At 33.7% G+C, this 27642-nt stretch overlaps 2 protein-coding genes across 3 annotated transcripts; both read right to left on the bottom strand.

Moving 5' to 3' along the window:
* Positions 1-1991: 1991 nt before the first annotated feature.
* LOC123700924 (polycomb group RING finger protein 3) lies at positions 1992-7339 on the bottom strand. Of its 2 annotated transcripts, none has more exons than XM_045648299.1 (5): positions 7111-7339; positions 6013-6165; positions 5353-5495; positions 4677-4820; positions 1992-3062 (listed from the first exon to the last, which is right to left on the bottom strand). In XM_045648299.1, exons 1-5 carry the CDS (start codon positions 7220-7222, stop codon positions 2937-2939), a joined length of 678 nt encoding a protein of 225 aa, XP_045504255.1. In that variant the 5' UTR covers positions 7223-7339; the 3' UTR covers positions 1992-2936. The 2 variants fall into 2 exon arrangements, with proteins under 2 accessions (XP_045504255.1, XP_045504256.1); XM_045648300.1 differs by having other exon boundaries at positions 4677-4824; positions 5357-5495.
* A 7058-nt stretch (positions 7340-14397) lies between these two features.
* Positions 14398-27205, bottom strand: LOC123700761 (lysosomal acid glucosylceramidase-like). Its single transcript, XM_045648083.1, has 12 exons — positions 27096-27205; positions 24774-24901; positions 20164-20206; positions 19927-20074; positions 19004-19160; positions 18225-18385; positions 17579-17702; positions 16866-16979; positions 16039-16186; positions 15555-15631; positions 15006-15295; positions 14398-14515 (listed from the first exon to the last, which is right to left on the bottom strand). The coding sequence occupies exons 1-12, from the start codon at positions 27154-27156 to the stop codon at positions 14419-14421; spliced, it is 1548 nt and encodes a 515-aa protein (XP_045504039.1). The 5' UTR covers positions 27157-27205; the 3' UTR covers positions 14398-14418.
* Between the last annotated feature and the right edge of the window lie 437 nt (positions 27206-27642).

The following is a 27642-nucleotide window of genomic DNA, read 5'->3' as shown; positions in this document are numbered from 1 at the left end:
TTTGTTTTGATTGACGTACCTAGTTACATAATATAAACATATTAGGAACAGAAAAAAATTCCAAGCGCTGTTTTATATATTTAAAAAAATGAATTAATTCTTAGTTTTACTGACTTCGGTAATCTAATATCTAGGTATTCTAGGATGGATTGAATGATTAATTAATTAGTTTGAAATTACGGAATAGGGATTAAAATAAAAAAATCAGTTCAATCAAAGCAATAACATGAGATAAAAGCATTTGTCTTCCCTTATATACATATTAGCAGTCCCTCTATTTTCTATTTTAATTTTACAAGATGTAGCAAGAAAGTAATAAAAAGATACACTTCATTTTCTAGGAAAATAGAGGTGTTTTGAAAAATATTAAAACGCAATATAGTATTGAAATAATATATTTTACATAAATTGTATTTAATATTTAAATAAATTTGTTTTGTTTACTTAACAATCTAACTAAATATAATGTTAATAATTATGAATCTAAACACAGACTAATAACTGAATTAAAATAACTAAAACAAAATAACAAAAGTAAAACAAAGTGTTGCAATGTGAAAAAATGAACACAGAATATTATTAATTAAGTGAATAAAAGAAAAAGTATGAATAAGTGACGTTTTCTATAATATATTAGAGTAGGTATAAAATATTCTTTATACACTAGGATTAGTGTGTATGGTAAAAGTGATTTTCTTATATCACTAATACCATAAACACTATAATTCATAAGAATATACAGACATTTATTTTTTGAATGGACATTGAACTATCATTACATTAAAAATTAACTAAAAATTAACACCTAAGTGACATTCTGCTAAATTAAATTAATCTATACGCTATTTAGGTAAAGGAGAATGCCCATTTTTGGTACTGGTTTTTCTCATGCATCAAGACAACAATACTATTAAAAAAAATCTCGGCAATTTAGAGGACTTCTTACCATCGGAAAATATATTTTGAACAGGGAATGTTTTGTAAAATCTAATAAGACATGTAATTGTTTAGATCCGTTATTATAGATTTAGTGTCCATTACCGTTTACATTTAATTTTTTGGTACAGGTTTTTCACATGCATCAAGATAACAATACCTACTATTAAAAAAAATCTCGGCAATTTAGAGGCCTTCTTACTATCGGAAAATATTATATTTTGATCAGGGAATGTTTTTTAAAATCTAATAAGACATGTAATTGTTTAGATCCGTTACCATAGATTTAGTATCCATTACCGGTTACCACGGTAACCGAGCAACTATAATGACATTTACTATGGTAAATAGCTAAATGTATTAATATCTATCGATTATTGTTTTCATTGAATTACAAAAAAATCAATTAACATAAAATCACTCTGTAAGGTATTGTTTATACACTGTAGGTTGTTTTAACATAGATAGTGAAGTAAAATAATATAAATATTAAATATATTATATAAAAAAATATTATTATGACATAGGTAGCTTGGTAGGTAACCAGTTATTTCTTATTTGTTTCTTTCTTCGAATATGTAGTGAAAAAATGATTCAAACAACAACAACAATAATATGTAAACCGAATAAAAACTCTATTGGCATTTTTTAAATATATATTTAGGTTTTCTTGAAATCCGTCCCGGAAGATTTCTGGTGCCTACCGATGAACAGATAGACTTTGTCTGAAAGCATAAGCTCTACGCATAGATTAAATATGTTAAACGAAAAATAACCTTCAGACGATAAAATACTACCTAAATCACACATAAACCTAACTAAATCGGGTTTATTTAAGTTTTGAGGTTAATTCACATTTTTCTCAATATCTTGAAAACCCCTGTTTTTATCACAAAAAAATCAATTGGTAAAAATCTGTTGAATATCGAAGCACCCTTCAAAACCACTCTGGCATTGACGCAACACTATACTGTGGTCCATACTTTCATGGGCATTCTCCTTTATTATTTTAATAGGAATGGAATCAATCCTTCCAAAAAAAAAAAATAAAGTTTCAGAAATGTTTTCATCATCATTAAACAAAATGTTTTCATCATCAATAAACAAACTTGTTACAATCTTTATTTTTTTTGTCAATTTTTTATTTGTAATGTGCTTATTTACACCAATTTTGCAAGGAAACTTACCCGTTTTTGTAGTTAATCTACAAAATGTTTGTGAGTATGTATACATATTTTTTATTAAATAAATTAGCCGCTATGTCACTAACAAAATCTCCAAATAAACATTATAATACTTGTTATCTATAAGCACAATGTTACAGCTGAGATTATCTGTATGATTAAAGATGAAGAATAATAAAATGTTATTTTGTTCTTTACAAAGTATACATTTTACAAACTTACTACCTAAAACATAATAGTGAAGTATTTTTTTTTTTTTAATATTTAAATTATATAGGTAGTAAATACTAAATAGTTAATTTAAATGCGCCTTTGCCTCATACATCGAAATTAATTTATGAAATGTTCTATTTCATAAATTAATTCTGATTTTAAGGTGAAAATATAATTGAACAAATTCCTTCATTTAATGCTTACAACATAAAATACTTTCGTGATAACATAACTACCTTCTGGTCCCCATTATCACTCCATTATTTTCATACATCTTTCCACAAAATGAAAACTTTGAAAATTATATAATTTAAATGTAATTTTTATTGATATTATACTGTTTTACGAAATTGTAATGTATAAATATGTATTCAGATTTTACTTGATTATTGTCATTACACTAACTACAAATTGCACATAAAAATTTGCATGAGATGTGAAAATATAAGTCTTTTAACCAAACACTACTAAACAGAAATGGTTGAAATTTGATATGTACATAGATTATATATACACCCGGTATAAACAAAGCTGCTCTTTAGTCTATAGTCTATGGAACTGTTAAATAAAAATTATTCATCTTTAATCACAAGAAATAATAAATTATATGTCAATCTTGGGTCTATATTGTAACCGTAGCGGGGGATCCCTGAACCTCCACCGAGTCACGTAAACGAATTTCAATGTATGATCCTTGCCTAGTAATTCGTCATTGCATAGTATGTCAATCTGAAATAAATATTTTTTATAATATTAGTAATAATTAAAAGAAGTTGTATAGAGGTTTGACTATGTATAATAAATAACTAGTAGCTTCCCGCATCTTCGCCCGCGTAGCGCATCAGTGATCATGATATGCTTTATATATATCAACACAATATACAGATACATACAGTAAGGAAACTTCATACAAAATGTTCGAAATGGCTCCCCCCCCATAAAGCGTGTTTTCGAGGGTATTGAGGGGGATCGATAGTAGCGGGTGACACATCCACAGATTTTGAATATAGTATGGAAAAAAGTTTAAAGTGATGTCATTTCACATTAAATAAATATCGATTGTTTCAGTTTGTAGCCCTTTCAATAAATATATATCTGTATCGTATCTGACTACAAGTTAAAAGAGACTATTTTTTAATTTCTATAGATATGGCAGTATGAGTTTTAAATTATGTTGACATATTTTCTACTAAAATGATAGCTACAAATAGTACCTATTAGGAGTCCAGTCTGTTTAAAGACCGCATCTATTTTTTACGCAATCTAGAAGAGCACGAAAATCTAAAAAATGGAAACCTTAAAAAATCTTGTTAAAAATTTATGTGCATAATTACGTAAATATTAGGGAAGAAAAAGATAGATATTATAATAATTATTGTATTTTTATCGATACGTGACTTTACCACTTTGTCAAGCACTAAGCCTGTCAAACTATTTTCTTTTTCATCCTAAAACAAAAAGGTTATATAAAAGGAGGTTCTATGTTCGTATAATAATAATTTTAATTTATTTTTGCATATTTTGTGTTTTTTAATTTAATTTAATTTATCGTTTTAAAAATAATTTAGTAGGTATACCTACATACAAGTATTGTTAATTCTGGTTTAAAATAATTATTGAATACTTATATGTATCATACAAATATCAAGCATTATAAATAATTTAGGTAGGTACCTACATTAAAATAGCCTTCGGCGTCCAAAAAAGACAAGATTTCGAAATATAGCACTGAAAAAAACGTACCTATTTACTTTTACAAGGTATATATTTTATTGAGATTGTTTCTTCTTGTAAATTCATATTTAGGCTACACCATTTTTTAATTTTAACAGGTTTTAATCTCAAAATTACCACAAAGTCAACTGTGAAAAAAAGCAAACAGAAATATACAGGCCGAATTGATAACCTCCTCCATTTTTGAAGTCGGTTAAATATCAAAAAGGTAACAGCCCTATAGCTATACGTCATAATTTCATCACAGGGGCTTAGTTTCCTAACTGTATGTACGTAGTATATATCTGTCAACTGTGATATCAAGGAATATTGTTATGGTTAATACAAATATTGAATTTTGATTTATTATTTAATTAAATTGTAAGTTAGTTACAATATAAGGGCCATTTGAGAAGCTTTCTGTGATCAATGTTTAAAAAAATCCTACTACTAAAATTATGCAGATAAACTTTAGCAAACAAATATTTTGCAGTACCACAAGTTAGTTCAAATTTTACTTTTTGATTGCCATAGACAAGTAGAAATTACATAACAATCCTACAACCAAAAGACAATTATAAAGTTTATATAAATACATTTTTAATACCATAAACACTAAAAAATACTCACTTCTCTATATTTGTCTATTCCGTTCAACACTTTCTTAGCTACAAACTTCTTGAGGTGCGTGATGGTGGCCTGTGCTGAGCATCGAATGAAACTACGCTTTAGCGTTCGGAGCGATGTTGATATGCATTCCAAACAAACATTCACCTGTAACATTATTATACTATTTAAACAATGTTCTCTACACATTTTAGTAAACATTAATTTATTAGGTACAAATGCATATATGCAAATCTCTTAATATATATAAATCTCGTGTCACAATGTTTGTCCTCAATGGACTCCTAAACCACTTAACCGATTATAATAAAATTCGCACACCATGTGCAGTTCGATCCAACTTGAGAGATAGGATAGTTTAAATCTCAAATCGTTTTAGAAAAAGCGGGCGAAGCCGCGGGCGGTAAGCTAGTAATATTAGAATTATATACCATACACTTTCTGCATGTGAATTATTAAGTTAGAATAGTGCCTTTACAGTTATCAGTTTGCTATACAAAAAAAGAACTTCCTTTATCATTTATCAACGCACATCAAAACAAGTTAAAAAAGATTCCCACAAATCGACTGCTATCATAAATTCATCTATACCAATGTTCTGTCAATTTCTTTTTATCCTATTATTACAAACAATCCCCATTTTTTTGCATCATCAAACACATAACATTAAAATACATACTTGCTCATCCTTCCTATGACAGTCGCTATTATCCTGCTGTTCGGGCTCATCCCCACCGCCGGGCTTATCCGCGGCAAGCGCTGCATCCTTGGGACACGGTAACCCGCGGGCGCGGTAGAAATCACGCTCACGCTTTATTTCATCTGAAAATTGCGGTCTGTAGTAGATTTTTTTTGACGTGACAACGTCTTATAATTCGATAGAGCCGGATGCACGCACGAAAAAACATGACTCATGCGGCGTTGTCACGTTCTACTATCGTCAGTAAACCGACTTTACAGAAAACCCTTTTTTTTTTTTCAAGTAAAAACTTCCAGCTTCATCAATTGTCACGTGTTAAGTATTTTTGTATCTTTCCGTTGATAGTTTTTTTCTATTTGAACATAATCCTACATGAGTAATCTTCAAAAATTCATATGGGAGAATTTTTCATCTTTTCTTAATATTATTATGTGTATAAACACTTTTAAAAATGTCATAAAAAAGTGTATTGGCTTATGGTATACGGATAATTTATTTAAAAAGTTTGCTTTTTCATATTTATTTGCTTATTTTCATTGCTTAAAAGAATCTTAAATACTTAAACCACCATTGCTTGTCAACCTTTCCTTCCCTTCTTTCACCTACACTACCAAAACCACACGATACAATCATACTCACTGTCCTGCAGATCGGGTACAAGCTTGTACACAATATCCTGCATCGTCCTGTCGAAGCTTATGTATTGCAGCGGGTGGGACTGATGTATCACTATGTTGCATGTTGGACACGTGTTGTTCTCTTCTAAGTGCTTCACTAGACAGCTCTTGCAGACTGGAATGTAAATAATATTATATTAATCTATACTAATATTATAAAGAGGAAAGGTTTGTAATTGTGTATGTATGTATGGTTTTCACGCATAAACTACACCTACAGGACCAATTTTGATGAAATTTGGCTCAGACAATCTTGTGTGTGAATAGTTTACGTTCAGCCTGGCCAAATATTGGAGAGTATTCCACTATAATTATAAATGTGAAGTTTGTGAGGACGAATGTATGCTTATTACTCTTTTACGAAAAATATACATTCATAGGAATATAGGTTATACATCAAAATAACATTTGATGTGCCCTCAGTTTTGGCCGCAAGTGAAAACATGTCGTACAGCTAGTTGTTTTATAATAAACATGAAAGTTTTAAGAATGAATATAGGTACACTTTCATACATAACAAATTTTGATGAGATTTGTTTGTGTTGTAGCTAATGTACTAGAATAACATATATATACTCTATAAAAATACTTATGCACACACACAGTTTACAATGCCAAATTTGCCCTATAAAAGAATTACTTATTCATTCTGTTTTGTAAGATATTTTTCCCTTAATATTTTCTTCATACTGAACCCCTCCTCTTTATGGTATGTTTTATTTGTTTTTACATACTTTCTTATAAAATTTATATACTTTTTTGACACCTTTACATACAGTAGATAAATTTCATGATATATTTTAATCTATTTACTTAGTAGTCCACTTAGGTAGTACAACTAACTGTCTAAACATAACACTCCAAATTGCTTATAGGCCTAAGTTAGAAGTACTGTCTTGCCATATACCATTGAATACAAGGTTATCTTAAAGTCAGATAAAAAACTAGGTATGAAATATCTATATATTTTATACTATGAAATGAAATATCTTCCACCTGCTCTATTGCTTACATTATACCTTTTTAAACCTTAGCAATGCATAATAATAATAATACTTACACGTATGAAGACACTCAGTAACTGTGGTCGCGTCAATGAAGTAGCCGCGGCAAATCTTACACGTAATATGACTGTTTAATGTTTTTAGTTTTATTCTTCTTTCCATTGTCATCCTAATGTGTAATAACGTACCAAACCATTAGTATTTAGTTTGAAAATAATGAAAAACAAAAATAAAATCAACACAAACGCTAAGTCACAAGCACCAAACACAAAAGTGACGTTTGACAATGACAGATGGCAATTAGAAAAAGTATTTCTTTTTTTCTGTACAGAATATGTAGAAAATTTATACAGCAAGCTTATGATTGTTGATGTTTATCGAGTTAATAGGAATCGATTCACATCGATTAAATTTTAATTTTAAAGAAGAAAACTAGTGAAAGGTCAAAGGGTGGGAACTGGGAATGTGGGGTTGAATTATTTTATTAATTAAAATACGTGCACGAATTGGCTTTTTAAATAAATATTAGGTATCATTATAACTTGAAATATGATTTTAAAGTGATTATCACACAGAAACAAAAAATAAGAACAATAGGAAAAAAGAAGGTACCTATGTACTGCCCACCATACACTAAAGTGCAGTAACAGCAAAATCACGATTTCGAGTAAAACGCATTTAAAGTTAAGAATTGATTTTAAAAAATCAACAGAATGATAAGCAAAAAAATTTGAATGCAGAAAGGTTGTAAAGGCATAGGTTCACACGTTAAAGCAATAAAAAAAAATATATCTTAATAACTGAATTTATTATGGCCATTTATTCTTTTTGGTGCCTATTACTGCATAGCCTTTTTTGTAAAAAATACCATTTTAAACTTAGTAAAATGCAGCAAAAAGCCCTATTACTGCGTTTGGATCAGTTATTTTGTCAAGAAACCCAACTAACATGCAGTAAGGTCAAAAAAATACTGCATTTTAGTTAGTTTTTTAAGAAATAAAAACCGGCCAAGTGCGCGTCGGGCTCGCGCACAAAGGGTTCCGTAGCAGCAAATATAATAAATTACAGTTAAATCAACCTATCTCAAAAACTATAAGAGATACTTTGATCAAACCAAAAATCGTTGAAAGAGTTAATTAGCATGCATCACCTCTATTTTTTTTAGAATTTTATACCCCGTAGTTATAAAAATAGAGGGGGGGGACATACTTTTTACGACTTTGAGAGCTGATATCTCAAAAACCGTTCACTTTAAGAAAAATGTTTTTTAGAAAACTTTATATCATTTTAAAAGACCTTTCCATTGATACCCCACACGGGTATGTACATCGAAAAAAAAAATTTCATCCCTCAGTTACATGTATGGGGGGCCCCACCCCCAATTCTTTTTTTTACTATTTAGTGTCATATTTTTGTAGCGGTTCATACAACACATATTCCCATCAAATTTCATCACTGTAGTACTTATAGTTTCCGAGTAAATCGGCTGTGACAGACGGACAGACGGACAGACGGACAGACGGACATGAAGAAACTATAAGGGTTCCGTTTTTGCCATTTTGGCTACGGAACCCTAAAAAGTGTTCAATTTACTAGTGCAGTAAGAAAAATAGCTAGTTCACATTTTAAAGACCGTTTATTTCTTATTATTTAATCACAATAATTCAACTCACTTATGTAAAATTTACATATCAAAAAAAAAAAAAAACATCTAATTAATAAAGGACCCTGCGCAGAATGCACAACCTCCTTTGACAGTTTTCTCTTAATATTAACAATTAACATATATAACATAATGTATCTTTATGTTTAACAATAAAATAACATTAACTGCACTTTAGCTAGGAACAAGAAGCTTATATGTGTATAAGATATAAGCTTCTTGGCTAGGAATAATCATATCTGTGTCATTATGCTATCCAAACTAATCTGCAGTAATGCTGTATTTTACTGCGTGTTAGTCAGTTTATAATGATAAAAGAATGTTAAGTATTCACAACTAAAATGCGACAAGCTTTGATTTTACTGCATTTTAGTTGGGAGTTCGTGACAATAAATTGTATTTTCTTAATTTGCAGTAAAAATAGCTTGTATGGCGGTAAATTTTACTGCGTATTAATTTTTTTCCAGAAATATAAAACTATCTAAAGAACTGTAAAATTATATTGCTTACTGCATTTTAGATATGAAACCTTAAAATTTAATCTGCAGTATAATTTATACTGTATTTTAGTTGGGAAATCACGCCAAATTGTTAATTTTTTTCGTTTGCAGTAAGTGAAAACTGTTAAATAAAAACCATTCTTTGAAATTCTTTTCAGTCTTAGAAATAAGTAAGTTAATTCAATAGAAAGCTTAAGAAACCCGCTTTCAGAATCTATACATATAATAAATCTGTAGAAGGGTCAATTCTGTACATTGAAAATATTGAAAAAATAAATAGCAGGGGGTGTTACTGGATCAATACCAAACCCAAATATGTGATTAAAAAATTTTTGTCTGTCTGTCTGTCTGTCTGTCTGTCTGTCTGTCTGTCTGTCTGTCTGTATGTGAAGGCATCACGTGAAAACTATCGGTTCGATTTCGATGAAACTTGGTATAATTATACCTTATTATCCTGGGCGTAAAATAGGATACTTTTTATCCTGGAAAAATACGTAGAAAAAAATTAATCTTAATTTTTCAGTTTTATCCATAGACTTTGTTCCGTAGAACCGCGAACACACGTTGCGTATTATTATAGGCCTAGCCGTATTTGGGAATTGGGTCCAATAGATATTTATAAGATGTTATTGACAGAGGTACTCAAAATGGAGAAATAACCATCCACGCGAAGACCGACATCCGCGCGGACGGAGTCGCGGGCGGAAGCTAGTCACTAATAAAACGAAAAATCACAAAAGGGCTGTTACTGCTCTTTAGTCTCTGGTGGGCAGTGTAACATTATGCAGAGCCAGGGCACAGATTAGAGAATAGTTACTTCGTAAGCCAGGGCCTATTTGCAGCCAATACGCACACACACACACTTGTTGTTCTTGTTGTTTTAAACTTGTTGTAGGTACCTATATTATTGTTTATTATTATATTATGTTCTATTATTGTTATTTCCTTTATTGTATTATTTGATTTTATATTGTGTATTTTTTGGTTGAAATAAATCTTTTTGTGTTGTATTGTATTGTAAAGTACTATTAATATAATACTGAATACATACGACTAGCTTTTATTATATACTAGTAGGCTTTTCGGGATAAAACCTATATACAGGACCTCTCTCACGTCTTAAACTACCTCTTTACCCAGGGCCGGACCGTGAACTTGTGGGGCCCTGGGCTGAAACTACCCAGGGGCCTTTTTTTTTGGAAATGTTCATATTTTCTTAATACTTACTTTCTCAATTTTGTTATTTTAACATATTCAAATTTGATTTTAAATCGTTTTATTAATTCAGGAGTCTATCGCGGACAAACAAAGTACCTAACACGTAATTTTTTTATACATATTTAGATAATAAAAAAATAATAAAATAATGTTATTCATCCATACTAATATTATAAATGCGAAAGTAACTCTGTCTGTCTGTCTGTTACTCAATCACGCCTAAACTACAGAACCAATTTGCATGAAATTTGGTATAGAGATATTTTGATACCCGAGAAAGGACAAAGGCTACCTTTTATTGCAAAATATGGACCACGGGCGAAGCCGGGGCAGACCACTAGTTTATTATAAATTAGTAAAAGAATCTGACAGTTATGTTATTTAAATAATAATTTAGAAATTAACCTTTCTCCATTTTTGTGCTGCAAATTCTTTTATTGGTCATCACATTGCAAGTCTTTTGTTAGATCACAATGTAAATAAATATGTAAATAGTAGTAAAACGTAAATAGTTATATATTGACACCCTAAAAGTTGTCTCAAAACCTACATAATATGGTAGGGTCTAAGCAACTATTTAATTTCAAGGTCACAAAAATCGGTTGTATGCGCTTTCTTTGGAAATATCTCATTTCCTGTGGGTTTTTTGCTATTTGTATTTGTTATCAATATTGTAGAATACAAAATTCTCTACAAATTTTGTTTAAAAATTTTTTTTATACGGTGAATCGTTTTCGAGATAGAGGGTGGAGAGCGCGCGGTCACAGCATCACTTCACCGTATACAATTTTTTTTTTGAAAAAATTTGTAGTGAATTTTATATTCTACAATATTGATAATAAATACAAATAGCAAAAAACCCATAAGAAATGAGATATTTCCAAAGAAAGCGCATACAACCGATTTTTGTGACATTTGACCTTGAAATTTAATAGTTGCTTACACGTTACACCCTACCATATGTAGATTTTGAGACAACTTTTAGGGTGTCAATATACAGGGTGTAATCGTTAAGTGTGCACAGGCGATTTTTCCGTAAGTATTACAGATAACAAAAAACTTTAAACTGATATCGAAAGTACTTAACCTAATGAGTAAAATGGCCGTAATAAATTTTTAAAAATAAATCGAGAAATATCAAAAAAATTACCTTTAAACCCTCCCATACATTAAGTATGAATTAATATGAATATCCCATATACGTTACGGTAGGAAATTCCCGGAAAATGCCTGGGAATTTCACGGAAAATGCCTGGGAAATGCCCGGAAAATATCCGGAAAATGAGTGAAAATGTGGAAATGTGGAATGGGAAAAGTGTGGAAAACACCTGGAAAATCCTCGGAAAATGCCAGGAAAATGTCCGGAAAATGTCTGGGAAATGCCTGGAAAATATCCAGAAAATGTCTGGGAAAATCCCGGAAAATGCCTGAGAAATGCCCGGAAAATTCCCGGAGAATATCCGGAAAATCCTCGGAAAATACCTGTAAAGTAATAAGTACACCTCCCCTGTATTCCGGGGATTTCCAGGCATTTAAAACGCTTTTCCCGGACATTTCACGCATTGTCCGGATATTTTCCGGGAATTTTCCGGGCATTTCCCAGGCATTTTCCGGATATTTCCCAGGCATTTTCCGGATATTTTCCAGACATTTTCCGGGAATTTTCATTTTCCGGGAAATACCTGTAAAGTAATAAGTACACCTCCCCTGTATTCCGGGGATTTTCCGGGAATTTTCCGGATATTTTCCAGGCATTTTCCGGATATTTTCCAGCCTTTTCCCTGACATTTTCCGAGGATATTCCAGGCATTTTCCGAGGATTTTCCAGGCCTTTTCCGAGGATTTTCCAGGCGTTATCCACACTTATCCCGGACATTTTCACGCATTTTCCAGATATTTTCCGGGAATTTTCCGGGCATTTCCCAGGCATTTTCCGGATATTTTCTAGGCTTTTCCCTGGCATTTTCCGAGGATTTTCCAGGCATTTTACGAGGATTTTCCAGGCGTTTTCCACACTTTTCCCGGACATTTTCACGCATTTTCCGGATATTTCCCAGGCATTTTCCGGATATTTTCCAGGCATTTTCCGGGAATTTTCCGGGCATTTCCCAGGCATTTTCCGGATATTTCCCAGGCATTTTCCGGATATTTTCCGGACATTTTCACGCATTTCCCAGGCATTTTCCGGATATTTTCCAGGCTTTTCCCTGACATTTTCCGAGGATTTTCCAGGCATTTTCCGAGGATTTTCCAGGCGTTTTCCACACTTTTCCCGGACATTTTCACGCATTTTCCGGATATTTTCCGGGCATTTCCCAGGCATTTTCCGGGAAATTCCCAGGCATTTTCCGGGGTTTTTCCAGGTATGTTCCACTTTTTCCCCGGACATTTTCACGCAGGCATTTTCCGGGGACATCCGGAAAATGCCTGGGAAATGCCTGGATAATTCCCGGAAAATGCCTGTAAAAGTCCCGGAAAATGCGTGAAAATGTCCGGAAAAAGCGTGGAAAATGCCACTTCAAATTTGCGAAGTAATTAAAGCAGAAAACCAAAAAAAGAAAAAGAAAGCTAAAATCTTTCATATTAAATGTATATAGGATATTCATATTTCATACTTAATGTATGGGAGGGTTTAAAGATAATTTTTTTGATATTTCTCGATTTATTTTTAAAAATTTATTACGGCCATTTTACTCATAAGGTTAAGTACTTTCGATATCAGTTTAAAGTTTTTTGTTATCTGTAATACTTACGGAAAAATCGCCTGTGCACACTTAACGATTACACCCTGTATAAGTATTTACAGACTTACAGCTGGGTATCTCGAATTCCGAGATTCTTACCTAATTTAACCTTACATGACTTGGCCATAACTCGTTCGGGCTCGTACATAAGAGTTAAAACGCATTCAATAACGCATTTCGTTAAAAAATGACAAATGTTTATAAGTATATAATTTTTTAATAGTACGTTGAGAGATAAAATAAATCTGTATTAATAAAAAAAAGTATTTGAATAAACGAGTACAAATAAATATTAATTTATCGAAAAAAAAATGTCATTATCAATAAAAATTATTTCGGTGTTAGATAGCCCATTTATAGTGGAAGGCTATTATATCATCAGGCTAAGACCAACAGGATCTGAGCCACGTGAGTGAAATCGCGGGGCGCAGCTAGTTATTATTATGTATAACTACCTATATAAAATAACCAAATAGTTTCAATAAATGAGATTTATTTTCTATAAGTTGAAACCTTTTAGGTACATGTTAGCAAAAGTTATTGAAGTAGGTAGTTATGCGATTTTCATCAATTTTTTTTTCGAAAACCGACTACAGATTTTTTTTCAAATTATCGCCCATTGTTTTTATCGGGGTATGGGGGCCCTTTTAACCTCGGGGCCCTGGGCTGCAGCCCATAAAGCCCATGGGTAGATCCGGCCCTGTCTTTACCAATATTCATTCAAATCCGTTCAGTAGCTACAGACAGACAGAGTGACTTTCGCATTTATAAAATTAAGCTAAGATTTGTAATAATAAATAAGGTATGTAATGAAACACAAATTCGATAGTATTCATTTTTATTTTATATTTCAAACATAATTTTATAAATATTGGTTTCAAAAATTACAATTATATATTGCATAATAACAAGTACCTATTGTATAAGACAGTCATATGTTCTAAATAAAATCTTTATTTATTTTATAGTAAAAAATACACGAGTTTTGTACTTATAGGTATTAAAGCACTTGGAGTTCTTAAGATGATTTAGAGCTAGCGCGCAAGAGCAACTTTTGTCTCCGCAACTATTTTGTCTCTCCCATCTACTCTATAGGGAGTTGCGTCGCTACGTGCGCGCACTTTCACACTAGCCCATATAGTTGATGGGAGAGACAAATTATTTGCGGATACAAATGTTGCTCTTGCGCGCTAGCTCTTAAGGTTTATAAAAAATTACAACTATTTTCAATTAATATCCTTAATTGTTAAACTCAACGGTCACAATAGAATTTGCGATAAGGTCCAACACCATGGAGTCGTCTGAACGCTTCACTTTCACCTTCCTGTTTCCTCCACTGAAACATTAATGGTTAATTTATAATTATTTAAAATATTTTCTTAATTGTGTTTTTATTATTAAATGTAGTCTTTAATATTATATGGCCTTAATCGCTCTGTTCATGTATATATTTAATATTTGAATCTTATTAAAAAGACCTATAATATAAATATTATAATAGCTACTCAATGTAGGTAGACAGAAATTATAAATGAGATATCAACGGCATGAGTTATATCCTAATATAATTATCTAAAGTAGCGGTCCGCCCCGGCTTCGCCCGTGGTACATCTGGTTTTCTCTACTTAGGAACCATCCTCGTACTTCAAGGAATATAATACAAAAAGAATTATCGAAATCGGTCCACCTGTTCACGCGTGATGCCGTGACCAAGTAAAACGGGTTTCATTTTGATATGTACCTACACATATAGATTATAATACCATTCACAAATTGCCATTAAAAAAGTACGTTAATTTTTAAACACGACCATAGACAATACTTACGTATTCGCAAGGACCAATACTGTTGTATTTCTGGGCGTCAAGAAAGCTGCATTAGGTATGGAAGATTGTAACAGTCCTTTTGATTCGGAAACTTCGATTCTCAGAGAACCTTTAGGCACAAACTTGGAGACATGTCCTAGAGCGTAGTACATTGGCTGCTTGTAAAACTCTTGGGCGGTTGCGTTCACAATAACGGCGGAGTCGACGAAATTTGATGCCCAGTTTGGTCCCCCTGTTGTATCCAGGCATAAATTCCAATCGATCCAGCCGCTCACTTCGTGGTTCAGATCCTGGAAAATACGTTACCAATTATTATTTGTTTTTGTGTGTCTTCTATCTACAGGTGGAATGGTGGTAGATTTAAAATTCGATTCAGCGAAGCGGGTAAACGGTTTAGACTAAGCTATTATTTAAAAAAAAAATAGTATCTACAGCGATGTAGCAATTACAAAAATAGCCATTGGAATCAATTAACTTACAGAATATGTCCAGTAGAAAAAAAATTTGAACAAGTGATTGAATTAGTGTTACAAATTGCCATTATATTACCTGCAATATTGCTTTTATATATGAGTTCGCTCTGTCCCAAGAGCCCAGAAGAACTTTAGTGTCGGTCGGTAAGAATCCTGAAACACGTATCAATGATCATCCAATCTCACAGATATTACATTTAGTAAATACTGAATTCAAATAAAGTCACAATGAATAATAATTATTTTTTTTATTAACTAGCTGTGCCCTGCGGTTTTACACATTTTGCTCCGCTAGTATTGGTCGCGTGATATGTTGCCTATATATTTTGACCCTACCTGTTAGTATTATTATGTATGCAATATGCGAAGTAAATACATGCAGTACTTTTTGAGTTTAACCCGAACATACACACAGGCAAACAGACAAAAATTCTAAAAACTATATTTTTTGTTATCGATTGTAGATCGACAATTCTTAAAAAAATATACCTATGCAATGTACAGTTTTGAATTTCCAACGATTTTATTATATAATTATGTATATAGATTCTATATCTTACCTGCACAAGCCTCAGTGCCCAATAAGAACTTTTCTGGATACTGGTCTATAGAAATATCTAGAATTTCCGCTGGCACTATGACATTCGCATAATAATGCACACCAACGCCATCTATGTAGTCAAGGGCTTCTGGATACTTTGCTACTAACTGAAATCATTAATAACATAAAAAAATAAAAAATAAAAATACAATTTAAAAACAAAGTTGCTTCCCGGCTACCCACTGTCTATGCATGCTTATAACTTTAAAACTACGCAAAGGATTTTGATGCGATATTTATCATAATATTATGATTTTGTAAATATTTAGGCAATGAGATGAGGCGGCAATCTATACGTGATATACTGTAGGTAATACTAGACAAACACAATATCATTAAAATTCATATTATATCATATTAATATTAGTATTTTATTGTCTGTGCTCATTGCTATTCTATGTATTCCATATTCTGTATCGATTCCCAAGCGAAATTCATAATCTTTGGTCCATACCAAGAAGCTTATATCTAATACACTGGAGACTGCACTATGAACGTTGACTTGTCACGGGAAGGTATGACCTTGAATGACGCCTGTATGTTTTTGTCCCTTTCACACATAACTTGGCAAGTTAGTGTGAAAGGGATGAAGGAACATACAGGCGTCATTCAAGGCCATATTTTCTTGTGACAGGTTAGTGTTCATACTGAGGTCTAGATATAAGCTTCTTGGTCCATACCAAGGTCCATACGGAAGAAAAAAGTATAGACGACAGAAGTCGAAGTAAGTAGATAAGCTAACTTTCAATGTAGTACTACTAACTATAAAAATAAAGTTTCACACACCACATTAAAGTATAAAGGAACCGAGTAGCGCTGGTCATCACCAGTCAAGATTTTGATATCCTTGAATGTAGAGTTGCGCACCGTTGGTCCTAAGTACTTGGCAATCCAGCTACCCTGCAAGTTAAAATAATATTAATAGTAGGTACATAGGTAATATTCATAATAATTATGGCTTTTCGTCCAAGTATAGTAAAAAAAAACCCGTATAGTTCCCGTTTCTGTGGGATTTCCTATTCACGTCATATCCTACCCATCAGGTTTCAAACTATCTTTGTACCAAATTTAATCTAAATCAGTTCAGTGATCTCGCGTGAAAAAGTAACGATCAGGACTTGATCAGGACCAATTTACTTTCACAGTAATGATTGTAAAGCAATATTTGACACACAGACCCGTATATAATAAACTAGGTTTCCGCCCGCGTCTTCACCCACGCAGTCAAAGAAAAACCTGCATTCCAGTTCCCGTGGGATTTCCGGGATGGCGTCATTTTCCCGGGATAAAAAGTAGCCTATGTCCTTTCTCGGGTATCAAAATATCTCCGTACAAAATTTCATGAAAATTGGTTCGGTAGTTTAGGCGTGATTGAGTAACAGACAGACAGAATTACTTTCGCATTTATAATATTAGTATGGAATTATATACCTCATTATTTTATAATGAAATTAAAAAACCGAAAATTTTAACATAAAAGGTCAATACGAATACTATACCAATTCACTAGCAGTCCATCCCAGACAGTTGAATGGAATGATTCCAAGAACTCCGTTCAGGGGTTCGTTGGTTGTGGTGATTCCCCATATTGTAATGTTCTCCGCTGCGTATTGTTCCATGAATCTGATTTTCATAATTTCAGTTGATACATAATGTTTTAAATAAAGTTTGCGACATAAAATCAGTTTACAACTTGTTATCTGCTAAATTACACTTTCTAATGTTTATTTCTGTTGGAATTGCATCAATTATTATAAACTAGGTTTCTGCCCGAGGCTTCGCCCGCGCAGTCAGAGAAAAACCCGCATAATTCCCGTTCCCGTGGGATTTCCGGGGTTGCGTCATTTTCCCGGGATAAAAAGTAGCCTATGTCCTTTCTCGGGTATCAAAATATCTCCATACCAAATTTCATGAAAATTGTTTCAGTAGTTTAGGCGTGATTGAGTAACAGACAGACAGATAGAGTTACTTTCGCATTTTTAATATAAAGTATGGATAATACAACATTGAAACAGATAAAGTTATGACATTTGAAAATACTATAATGAAAATAGTTTCTTGTCGGCTTTCTCTCGTAATTCCAGATGAAAATATTTAGATCGAAACAGCATTCATGAAAAAATTTACCATCAAATTCTTACTCACTTTATATGATAATCAGCATACGTCTGATAGTATTCAGCCTTCAATCGACTGACTCCAGTATACGCGTTGTTAGTCTTCATCCACACGGGCGGCGACCAGGTGGTGCCCATGATGTTGACGGGAACACTGCTTGCCGAATTTATTGCTTGTATCATGGGTATCTAAAAGTTATGAACACAGTATTTTGTGGGTTTTACATCTATAATATAAAAATGAATCCCAAAATGTGTTGGTAAGCGCATAACTTGAGAACGGCTTAACCGATTTCGTTAATTCTTTTTTTAATAAATTCCTTGAAGTACGAGGATGGGTCTTATGTAGAGAAAAGGTAAATATGTACTATATAGCCGGGGTAAATATGTACTATATACTATATATTTGCAATATTTTAGATGATGCTCTAGTTGCGATGTTTAATAGAGGTAAGAAACATAGAATACTTTAGTCAATAATATGTTAATACATTCGATGAAAAATTTATAAAAAATATTTAAAGAAAATAGAGCAATGATTAGGATTTAGGGGCGTCCATTACTTTTGTGTATTTGTTGTGTGTTGCAGTTGAGTGAACACAATATGCTCTTACATATCTAATAATAATTAGATCTATCTATCTATCTACATACGTCATAAATCATAATTTACCTATATGTAATAATATGTTTTATCTTCCTTTAATTGAAATACTTGGACTAATAAATAATTAAGATATGATTGAAATAAATCCAGACTTGAACAAAATACCGCCAAATAATTTATTACGTATCTTCGTGAAATACCTTATATTCATAATCCTCTGGAGACAAAGTGTAGTTGGAGAGATTAACATCATTTTCAGGCAGTTCATTGTACGCGTACGCACGTGTAGAGAAATCGCTACCACCAATGGGAACTCTCACAAAATTGTACTCCAACCCCTTGTTGCTATAATATGACCTAAAGGGAATAAGATATATTAGCAACTTGGCTATACAGATTTCAGACTTGAAACACTATTTATTTTACTTAGACATATTTATGTAGCAGCGAAACGTTTCCATCAGTCATTTCAAGAATTGCCTTGGATAGGTAAACTGCAAAATGGTCACATCACACATGTATCACGTGATATCTATCTACGTTTAAACTTTTAATTTATGTCGACTCCTTGGTTAGTTCTCAAATTTCTCTATTTTGTACTCGAAATACATACTTTTTATCGTTTTAGAAGCGTCACAAGTCACAACACAAAAGATCACAAAATTACGTTAGCAAGAGCCGAGATCGCCTCATGGTCATGGTAATAATAAGCGCGCAAGAGTGAAGAGTATTTGCAGAGGTGTATTACCCGCTTTTAAAGGATACTAAAAGACGTATTGTCGGGACAAAATACCTACATGGATTGGTAAGATTGAGGAAAGTTATACTTTACTCTAACAAATAGTGTCGTGGGATAAATAAATACGATTGACGTGAACGAACGAATAGACTGGGAAGGGTAAGGAAAAAAGTTTTTTTTTTATTGGGAATAGGCAAGCGCTTGACCACAATCTCGCCTGATGTTAAGCTGAGATGTGGTCTAAGGTGGAACGCGCTTCCCTAGAAGGTATCTGTTCACTCTACGCTTGAAGACCCCCATATTGTACTCGTCGGGGAACACAGATTCAGGAAGCATGTTCCAGTCCCTCGCGGTTCGGATAAAGTACCGGCTTATATCACTTACTTTATCAAATAGTCTCGTATAGTTGAATCTAAGCTCTTCCAATTGATGCCAGCAGCGTCAGTCACTGCTCCACCAAACCCTTGGATTTCTTGATGAGTCTTGTCCGGTTGTATTTCAAAAGTATTGCTACACAAGAGGCATAATGTACCTGAAATATGTGCGAAAGTATTTAATTATAAAAGAATCATTATTACAACAATTATTGTTTATATTTCGTGTATAGATAATTAAACTCACTTTCTCCTAAAGTTCCCTCGCTTTTATTGAATCGAAGGCCACTCTGAAATATAAGTAAATTTATGAATAGGTAAAAGTTTTAAATCTGTTTGTAAAATATATGTAAATGTGTATAAGCAGAATTACATACCTACATAATGAACAGCTTTGATATAATATTGTATAATAATATATAATAGTTATCAGGTTGTAAATCTTGAGTGAAGTAAATTATCTCTACATACCTACCTAGTATAAACATGGGTAGTTTATTTTTATTACGATTTAGTTTCATTATATTTAACCATGTACAAAGTAACTTCTTAAACAGTTTTATCAGAGTTATTACACAATTTAGTAATATCACTAGACACTAGGTACATAAGATAAAACAAAGTCGCTTTCTCTGTCCATGTCCCTTTGTAGTTTGTATGCTTAAATGTTTAAAACTACGCAACGGATTTTGATGCGGTTTTTAGCTAGGTATTGCATAGCTTATATTGCATATCGCGGGCCTTGAGCGCGGGGACCGAATCGAGAAATTCCGTAACGAAAAAACCTCACGCTCCCCACTCCGACGGGCGGAGGTGTGGCTTGAAGGCATAGTATGCATGATACCGCGGCAGTCCCCGAGTGCCACACGTCGTTTTTTTTTAATAAATAAAGTGATTCAAGAGGAAGGTTTTAGTATATAATTTATTAGGTTTTAGAGAAAGCGGACGAAACCGCAGGTGGTAAGCTAGTTATTTGATAAATAAGTAACATAACTATATATGTTACAGTCAAAACCCTGAACCAGTCAATAACGTTATTGACCGGTAAAATCAGTTAATAAGGATATTGACTAAGGGCGTCGGTTAATATCCTTATTAACTGATTTTATCTGATTAAACCAGTTAATAACGTTATTGACTAAGGGCATCGGTCAATATCCTTATTAACTGATTTTAAGTCGAGAAATCTAGTCAATATAGGTTTTAACCGACGTGCCCAGTCAAAACTCATAAAAAGTTAAGGACGTTAGTGAAATTATACTAGAAAATCATTTAAAAAGGTTCATAAAACTTTTTAAAGTGCAATATTTAAGAGTTTTATGTTTTATTAATTAATTCGGGGTATTGTTTGTAAACTGCAACCGCGCGAGAATACGTGCCCCAAAATATTTTTGAAGATGGCAATTGTGTTTTAATAACAACTAGGTTTCCGCCCGCAGCTTCGCCCGCGCAGTCAAAGTAAAACCGCATAGTTCCCGTTCCCGTGGGATTTCCGGGATTGCGTTAGTTTCTGATTTGATGGAGTGACCTGCAGGTGTACTTCGAAGACTGCTACTGGATCTAATAGACGAGTAGAGCTAGGTGTGCCGAGTTTGGGCTCGTTTTGTTAGTTATGTTGAGACCTTACCTCCGGACTTGATGGAGTGACCTGTAGGTGTACTTCGAAGACTGCTACTGGAACTAATAGACGAGTAGAGCTAGCTGTGCCGAGTTTGGGCTCGTTTTGTTAGTTATGTTGAGACCTTACCTCCGGACTTGATGGAGTGACCTGCAGGTGTACTTCGAAGACTGCTACTGGAACTAATAAACGAGTAGAGCTAGCTGTGCCGAGTTTGGGCTCGTTTTGTTAGTTATGTCGAGACCTTACCTCCTGACTTGATGGAGTGACTTGCAGGTGTACTACGAAGACTGCTACTGGAACTATTATACGAGTAGAGCTAGGTGTGCCGAGTTTGGGCTCGTTTTGTTAGTAATGTTGAGACCTTACCTCCGGACTTGATGAAGTGACCTGCAGGTGTACTTCGAAGACTGCTACTGGAAATAATAGACGAGTAGAGCTATGTGTGCCGAGTTTGGGCTCGTTTTGTTAGTAACGTTGAGACCTTACCTCCGGAATTGATGGAATGACCTGCAGATGTACTTCGAAGACTGCTACTGGAACTATTATACGAGTAGAGCTAGGTGTGCCGAGTTTGGGCTCGTTTTTTAGTTACGTTGAGATTTTACCTCCGGACTTGATGGAGTGACCTGCAGGTGTACTTCGAAGACTGCTACTAGAACTAACAGACAAGCAGAGCTAGATTTACCGAGTTTGGGCACGTTTTGTTAGTTACGTTGAGATTTTACCTCCGGACTTGATGGAGTAACCTGCAGGTGTACTTCGAAGACTGCTACTAGAACTAACAGACAAGCAGAGCTAGATTTACCGAGTTTGGGCACGTTTTGTTAGTTATGTTGAAACCTTACCTCCGAACTTGATGGAGTGACCAGCAGGTACTAACAAAACGAGCCTAAACTCGGCACACCTAGCTCTACTCGTATAATAGTTCCAGTAGCAGTCTTCGAAATATACCTGCAGGTCACTCCATCAAGTCCGGAGGTAAGGTCTCAACATAACTAACAAAACGAGCCCAAACTCGGCACACCTAGCTCTACTCGTATAAAAGTTCAAGTAGCAGTCTTCGAAGTACACCTGCAGGTCATTCCATCAATTCCGGAGGTAAGATCTCAACGTAACTAACAAAACGAGCCCAAACTCGGCACACATAGCTCTACTCGTCTATTAGTTCCAGTAGCAGTCTTCGAAGTACACCTGCAGGTCACTCCATCAAGTCCGGAGGTAAGGTCTCAACGTAACTAACAAAACGAGCCCAAACTCGGCACACCTAGCTCTACTCGTCTATTAGTTCCAGTAGCAGTCTTCGAAGTACACCTGCAGGTCACTCCATCAAGTTCGGAGGTAAGGTCTCAACATAACTAACAAAACGAGCCCAAACTCGGCACACCTAGCTCTACTCGTCTATTAGTTCCAGTAGCAGTCTTCGAAGTACACCTACAGGTCACTCCATCAAGTTCGGAGGTAAGGTCTCAACATAACTAACAAAACGAGCCCAAACTCGGCACACCTAGCTCTACTCGTATAATAGTTCCAGTAGCAGTCTTCGAAGTACACCTGCAGGTCATTCCATCAATTCCGGAGGTAAGGTCTCAACGTTACTAACAAAACGAGCCCAAACTCGGCACACCTAGCTCTACTCGTCTATTAGATCCAGTAGCAGTCTTCGAAGTGCACCTGCGGTCACTCCATCAAATCAGAAACTAACGCAATCCGGAAATCCCACGGGAACGGGAACTATGCGGTTTTTCTTTGACTGCGCGGGCGAAGCTGCGGGCGGAAATCTAGTTGTTATTAAAACACAATTGCCATCTTCAAAAATATTTTGGGGCATGTATTCTCGCGCGGTTGCAGTTTACAAACAATACCCCGAATTAATTAATAAAACATAAAACTCTTAAATATTGCACTTTAAAAAGGTTTATGAACCTTTTTAAATGATTTTCTAGTATAATTTCACTAACGTCCTTAACTTTATGAGTTTTGACTGGGCACGTCGGTTAAAACCTATATTGACTAGATGTCTCGACTTAAAATCAGTTAATAAGGATATTGACCGATGCCCTTAGTCAATAACGTTATTAACTGGTTTAATCAGATAAAATCAGTTAATAAGGATATTAACCGACGCCCTTAGTCAATATCCTTATTAACTGATTTTACCGGTCAATAACGTTATTGACTGGTTCAGGGTTTTGACTGTAACATATATAATAACTAGGAACCTACTTATTCCCTTTCGTTTTGTTAGAAATTATACAGTAAACGTTTGTCTTATTTTAATTGATAGACTTATCTCATAAAACAAATCATCAGCAAACGATTGATAACAATAATCTTTTAAGGTAGGTACCTACCTAAGTACCTATGCATTTCCGTAATCAAAACTTTTACTCTTTGTGTTTCTAAGGATTTATAATTTTATACTTTAGGCTGTTTTTTGTTTTATAAAATACTAGCTTTCCGCCCGCGGCTTCGCCCGCGTTTTCAGAGAAAACCCCGCATAGTTCCCTTTCCCGTGGGATTTCCGGGATAAAACCTATCCTATCTCTCAAGTTAGATCGAACTGCACATGGTGTGCGAATTTTATTAAGTATAATCGGTTAAGTGGTTTAGGAGTCCATTGAGGACAAACATTGTGACACGAGATTTATATATATTAAGATTATAATCACCTTATTAACCAATTACATATGCGATTATGAATGTGTTTTCAGCCTAAAAATTTTCCTTGAAAACAAATGAAATACCTAGGTAACTAATAGGGAAGCAAAAAACTATATTTAATTTAAATTTGAATAAATTATTTTCGTATAATCGAATTCTAATAAATCCATAATAATATTATTGAGTCTGTTACTCAATCACGCCTTAACTACTGAACTAATTTGCATAAAATCTGGTATAGACATATTTTGATACCCGAGAAAGGACATAGGATAGGTTTTATCCCGTAAATCCCACGGGAACGGGAACTATGCGGGTTTTTCTTTGACTGCGCGGGCGATGCCGCGGGCGGAAAGCTAGTTACTATATTATAAAGTGCTGTCAGTAGTTATACGTATTAAAAACATGATTCAATTGAAATAATTTACTTTCATACGTGTTACTTATCTAAACACGATGAAGTATTAAAAGTTCTCTATAAAACTTTTCATATCTTTCACTACATACATAGTATAAAACAAAGTCGCTTTCTCTGTCCCTATTTCCCTATGTCTCTTTGTACATATATATTTTACCTCCGAAGATGTGTAGATCTTGTACGACCCTTGCTCGGGTTCATCCCTAGTGAAATCGTCACAGTATGTCGCATTACAAACACACACAACTGATTGACCTGATATCTGCCTCGCCGCACATGGTGTATCTAAAAATAGTGTACTTTTAATAGGAACATAGAAATAAATCTGTACTAATAATATAGAGTTTGTTTGTTTGAACGCGCTAGTCTCGGGAACTACTGGTCCGATTTGAAAAATTCTTTTGGTGTTAGATAGCCCATTTATCGAGGAAGGCTATATCGTCTTGCTAAGACCAACAGAAGCGGAGCATTGCGGGTAAAACCGCGGAGCACAGCTAATAACTTATAAACCACGACAGAAAAACTGCGAGTCGCACTCGCGATAAGTGTTCTGTACAAAATATAATTTGAAGAGCAGCTGCAAACAAAAAAAATTGTATAGGTAAGTAGGAACTTACACCTCCAATTTAAAACCGGGTCAGCCGTTGCTGAAATCTGGATTTTTTATTTGTTGCTGTAGCGGCAACAGAAATACTGACAGCCAAGTCTCAATAAATAATAATAAGGTTCCGTTTCTCCCTTTCAACGGAACCCTAAAAGAATACATCGTAGCAACGGTTCAAACTTAGAGGTTCAAATATGAAAGCTTCTTCTTCAAATGTAAAAGCTCATGAAAACTGTAGGTAGCCTAATTTTAGTTTTCTTTTGTGTTAAAAAATAAATATTTAAGTTTGTTCAGCAGCTTAAATTTATTTCAATGTCTATTTGCACTAAGATTTAAATATAACATCGAATTTTGCGACACGTGTAAAAATTTAATTATCATGTTTGTCTGCTCTTCGTAAACAATATCCACCGTGGTATGTTATGTAGAGTGTAATAAGACTGTAAGTAAACGGTATTCTCTTGCTAAAATAACATTAATTTTGGAGTGTTTATGTAGGGATGATATAATTTCAATTTGAATGGACTTCTATCTAGGCTTAATTATATTTAACGATTTTGTCATCCACATTTTGCCAGATAATATAAATGGGAGGGACTATTTCAAAAATCAGAATATTTGAAGAGCTTATTATTTTATTGTCATATAAGTCAGCTGGCTGACAGAAATACCTAATATAATTGAACAATTATAATAATTAGTTTTTTCACTTCAAGAAACAAAATTTACGCCTACGGCCGCCATCTTCACACATAATCAAAGCGCTTGCAGCGTCTCTACGTACCTACCTAATTATTAAATGTAAATTTACTACTTTTAACATTACGATATGATCAAATAATTTTGATCATTTCATGAAAAAACCGCGCGATTAGTTGGCCATACCAAGAAACGATTTCATCATTGATCTGCTCAAAGCTCAAACCACATTATGATATGGCCAATAGACATTAAAATATTTCATGAAATGCGACCGTTTCATGAAATTATCGAGCATTTCATGAAGTGATCGAATCTACGACATGGCCACGACATAGATATAGGTAGGTAAATGCACCTTCTTGAAAGTAATAAGCTTCTAGGTGGTAAATGCTCATACTACAAGTTCTACTTGTCATTTATTTTTAACTAGCTGGTCCCCGCGGTTTCACCCGCGTGGCTCCACTCCTGTGGCCGTAGCGTGATGATAATAATATAATATAGCCTATAACCTTCCTCGATAAATGGGCTATCAAACACCGAAAGAATTTTATAATCGGACCAGTAGTTCCTGAGATTAGCGCGTTCAAACAAACAAACAAACTCTTTAGCTTTATAATATTAGTATAGATTAAAGATCTTAAAAAAAGGTTTAATTGTTCCATTTGCAATATCACAAAATTATTCATAGATTTTTTGATATTTGATGGAATACCAAATATCCCTAGACTTTGTTGATGTGTGTAATACTTACGTGTAAACGTTCGTTACTCTTTCTCGCAAAAATAGTCTATTTAATATTATATATATATCATATGAAGTTTGGTGGATATACCTCTAGTACCTAATAAATCTGATTTTTTTCTTGCCTACCACGCCTACCACCTATAAAAATACTTACATTTATTTCATAAATCTTGTAATATTAAGCTTGTAATCACTACATGGTATAAAACAAAGTCGCTTTCTCTGTCCCTATGGTCATTCAAGAGGAAGGTTTTAGTATATAATATTATATTATTAAGTTTTAGATAAAGCGGGGAAAGTCGCGGGCGGTAAGCTTGTAATATCATGGTACATAATATGTATATAAAACGTAAAGGTTTGATTTACATTAACTATGATTCTGATTTATCTACGCACAGCCCAAACCAAAATAAAAGAAAAATATCTCACCTGTCTTAATGGTAACGAAACAAGAGACGAATATACACAATGATATAATATTGTAAATCATTTTATTTATTTTTTAAATTTAATAATTTTGACTTCCTACTCCCTCTGCGTCTTGGAAGTGAAGATTCAAACGCAGACACGAAATATATATATTCAGAGTTATCTATGTTTCTATTGTCTGAAGGAAATCTGTTATTACAATACTTATACATCATTTTATAATAATTATGTTTGATCAAATAACGCATATACAGGGCCGGCCGGTCGCGGTTTCGACATACAATATCCATCTTATACCCTATAATAACATCCCAGACATTACACTTTTTTTCCTAGGGAAATTAATCGATCTTTAAATTAAGTGACGACTCTAGTTTATAAATCTTATACATATATAAAAATAAATCGCAAAATGTGTTGGTAAGCGCATAACTCCAGAACGGCTGAACCGATTTCGATAATTCTTTTTTTATTATATTCCTTGAAGTACGAGGATGTTTCTTATGTAGAGAAAACGTAAACAAGTACCACGGGCGAAGCCGGGGCG

The sequence above is a fragment of the Colias croceus genome, chromosome 20, assembly GCF_905220415.1.
Source record: "Colias croceus chromosome 20, ilColCroc2.1".
Lineage (NCBI taxonomy): Eukaryota > Metazoa > Arthropoda > Insecta > Lepidoptera > Pieridae > Colias > Colias croceus.
Note: the sequence above shows the minus strand (reverse complement) of the source record. Positions and strands in the feature narration are given on the sequence as shown.

Excerpts from the sequence above, each read along its gene's own strand:
- LOC123700924 (XM_045648299.1), bottom strand. The coding sequence starts at position 7,222 with ATGACAATGGAAAGAAGAATAAAACTAAAAACATTAAACAGTCATATT. Across the intron at positions 5,496-6,012 it reads TGTACCCGATCTGCAGGACA|ATGAAATAAAGCGTGAGCGT; the intron begins GTGAGTATGATT and ends CGCAATTTTCAG. Across the intron at positions 3,063-4,676 it reads GAATAGACAAATATAGAGAA|ATTGACATACTATGCAATGA; the intron begins GTGAGTATTTTT and ends TATTTATTTCAG.
- LOC123700761 (XM_045648083.1), bottom strand. The coding sequence starts at position 27,156 with ATGATTTACAATATTATATCATTGTGTATATTCGTCTCTTGTTTCGTT. Across the intron at positions 20,207-24,773 it reads AGATCTACACATCTTCGGAG|AGTGGCCTTCGATTCAATAA; the intron begins GTAAAATATATA and ends CTTATATTTCAG. Across the intron at positions 20,075-20,163 it reads CGAGGGAACTTTAGGAGAAA|GTACATTATGCCTCTTGTGT; the intron begins GTGAGTTTAATT and ends CACATATTTCAG.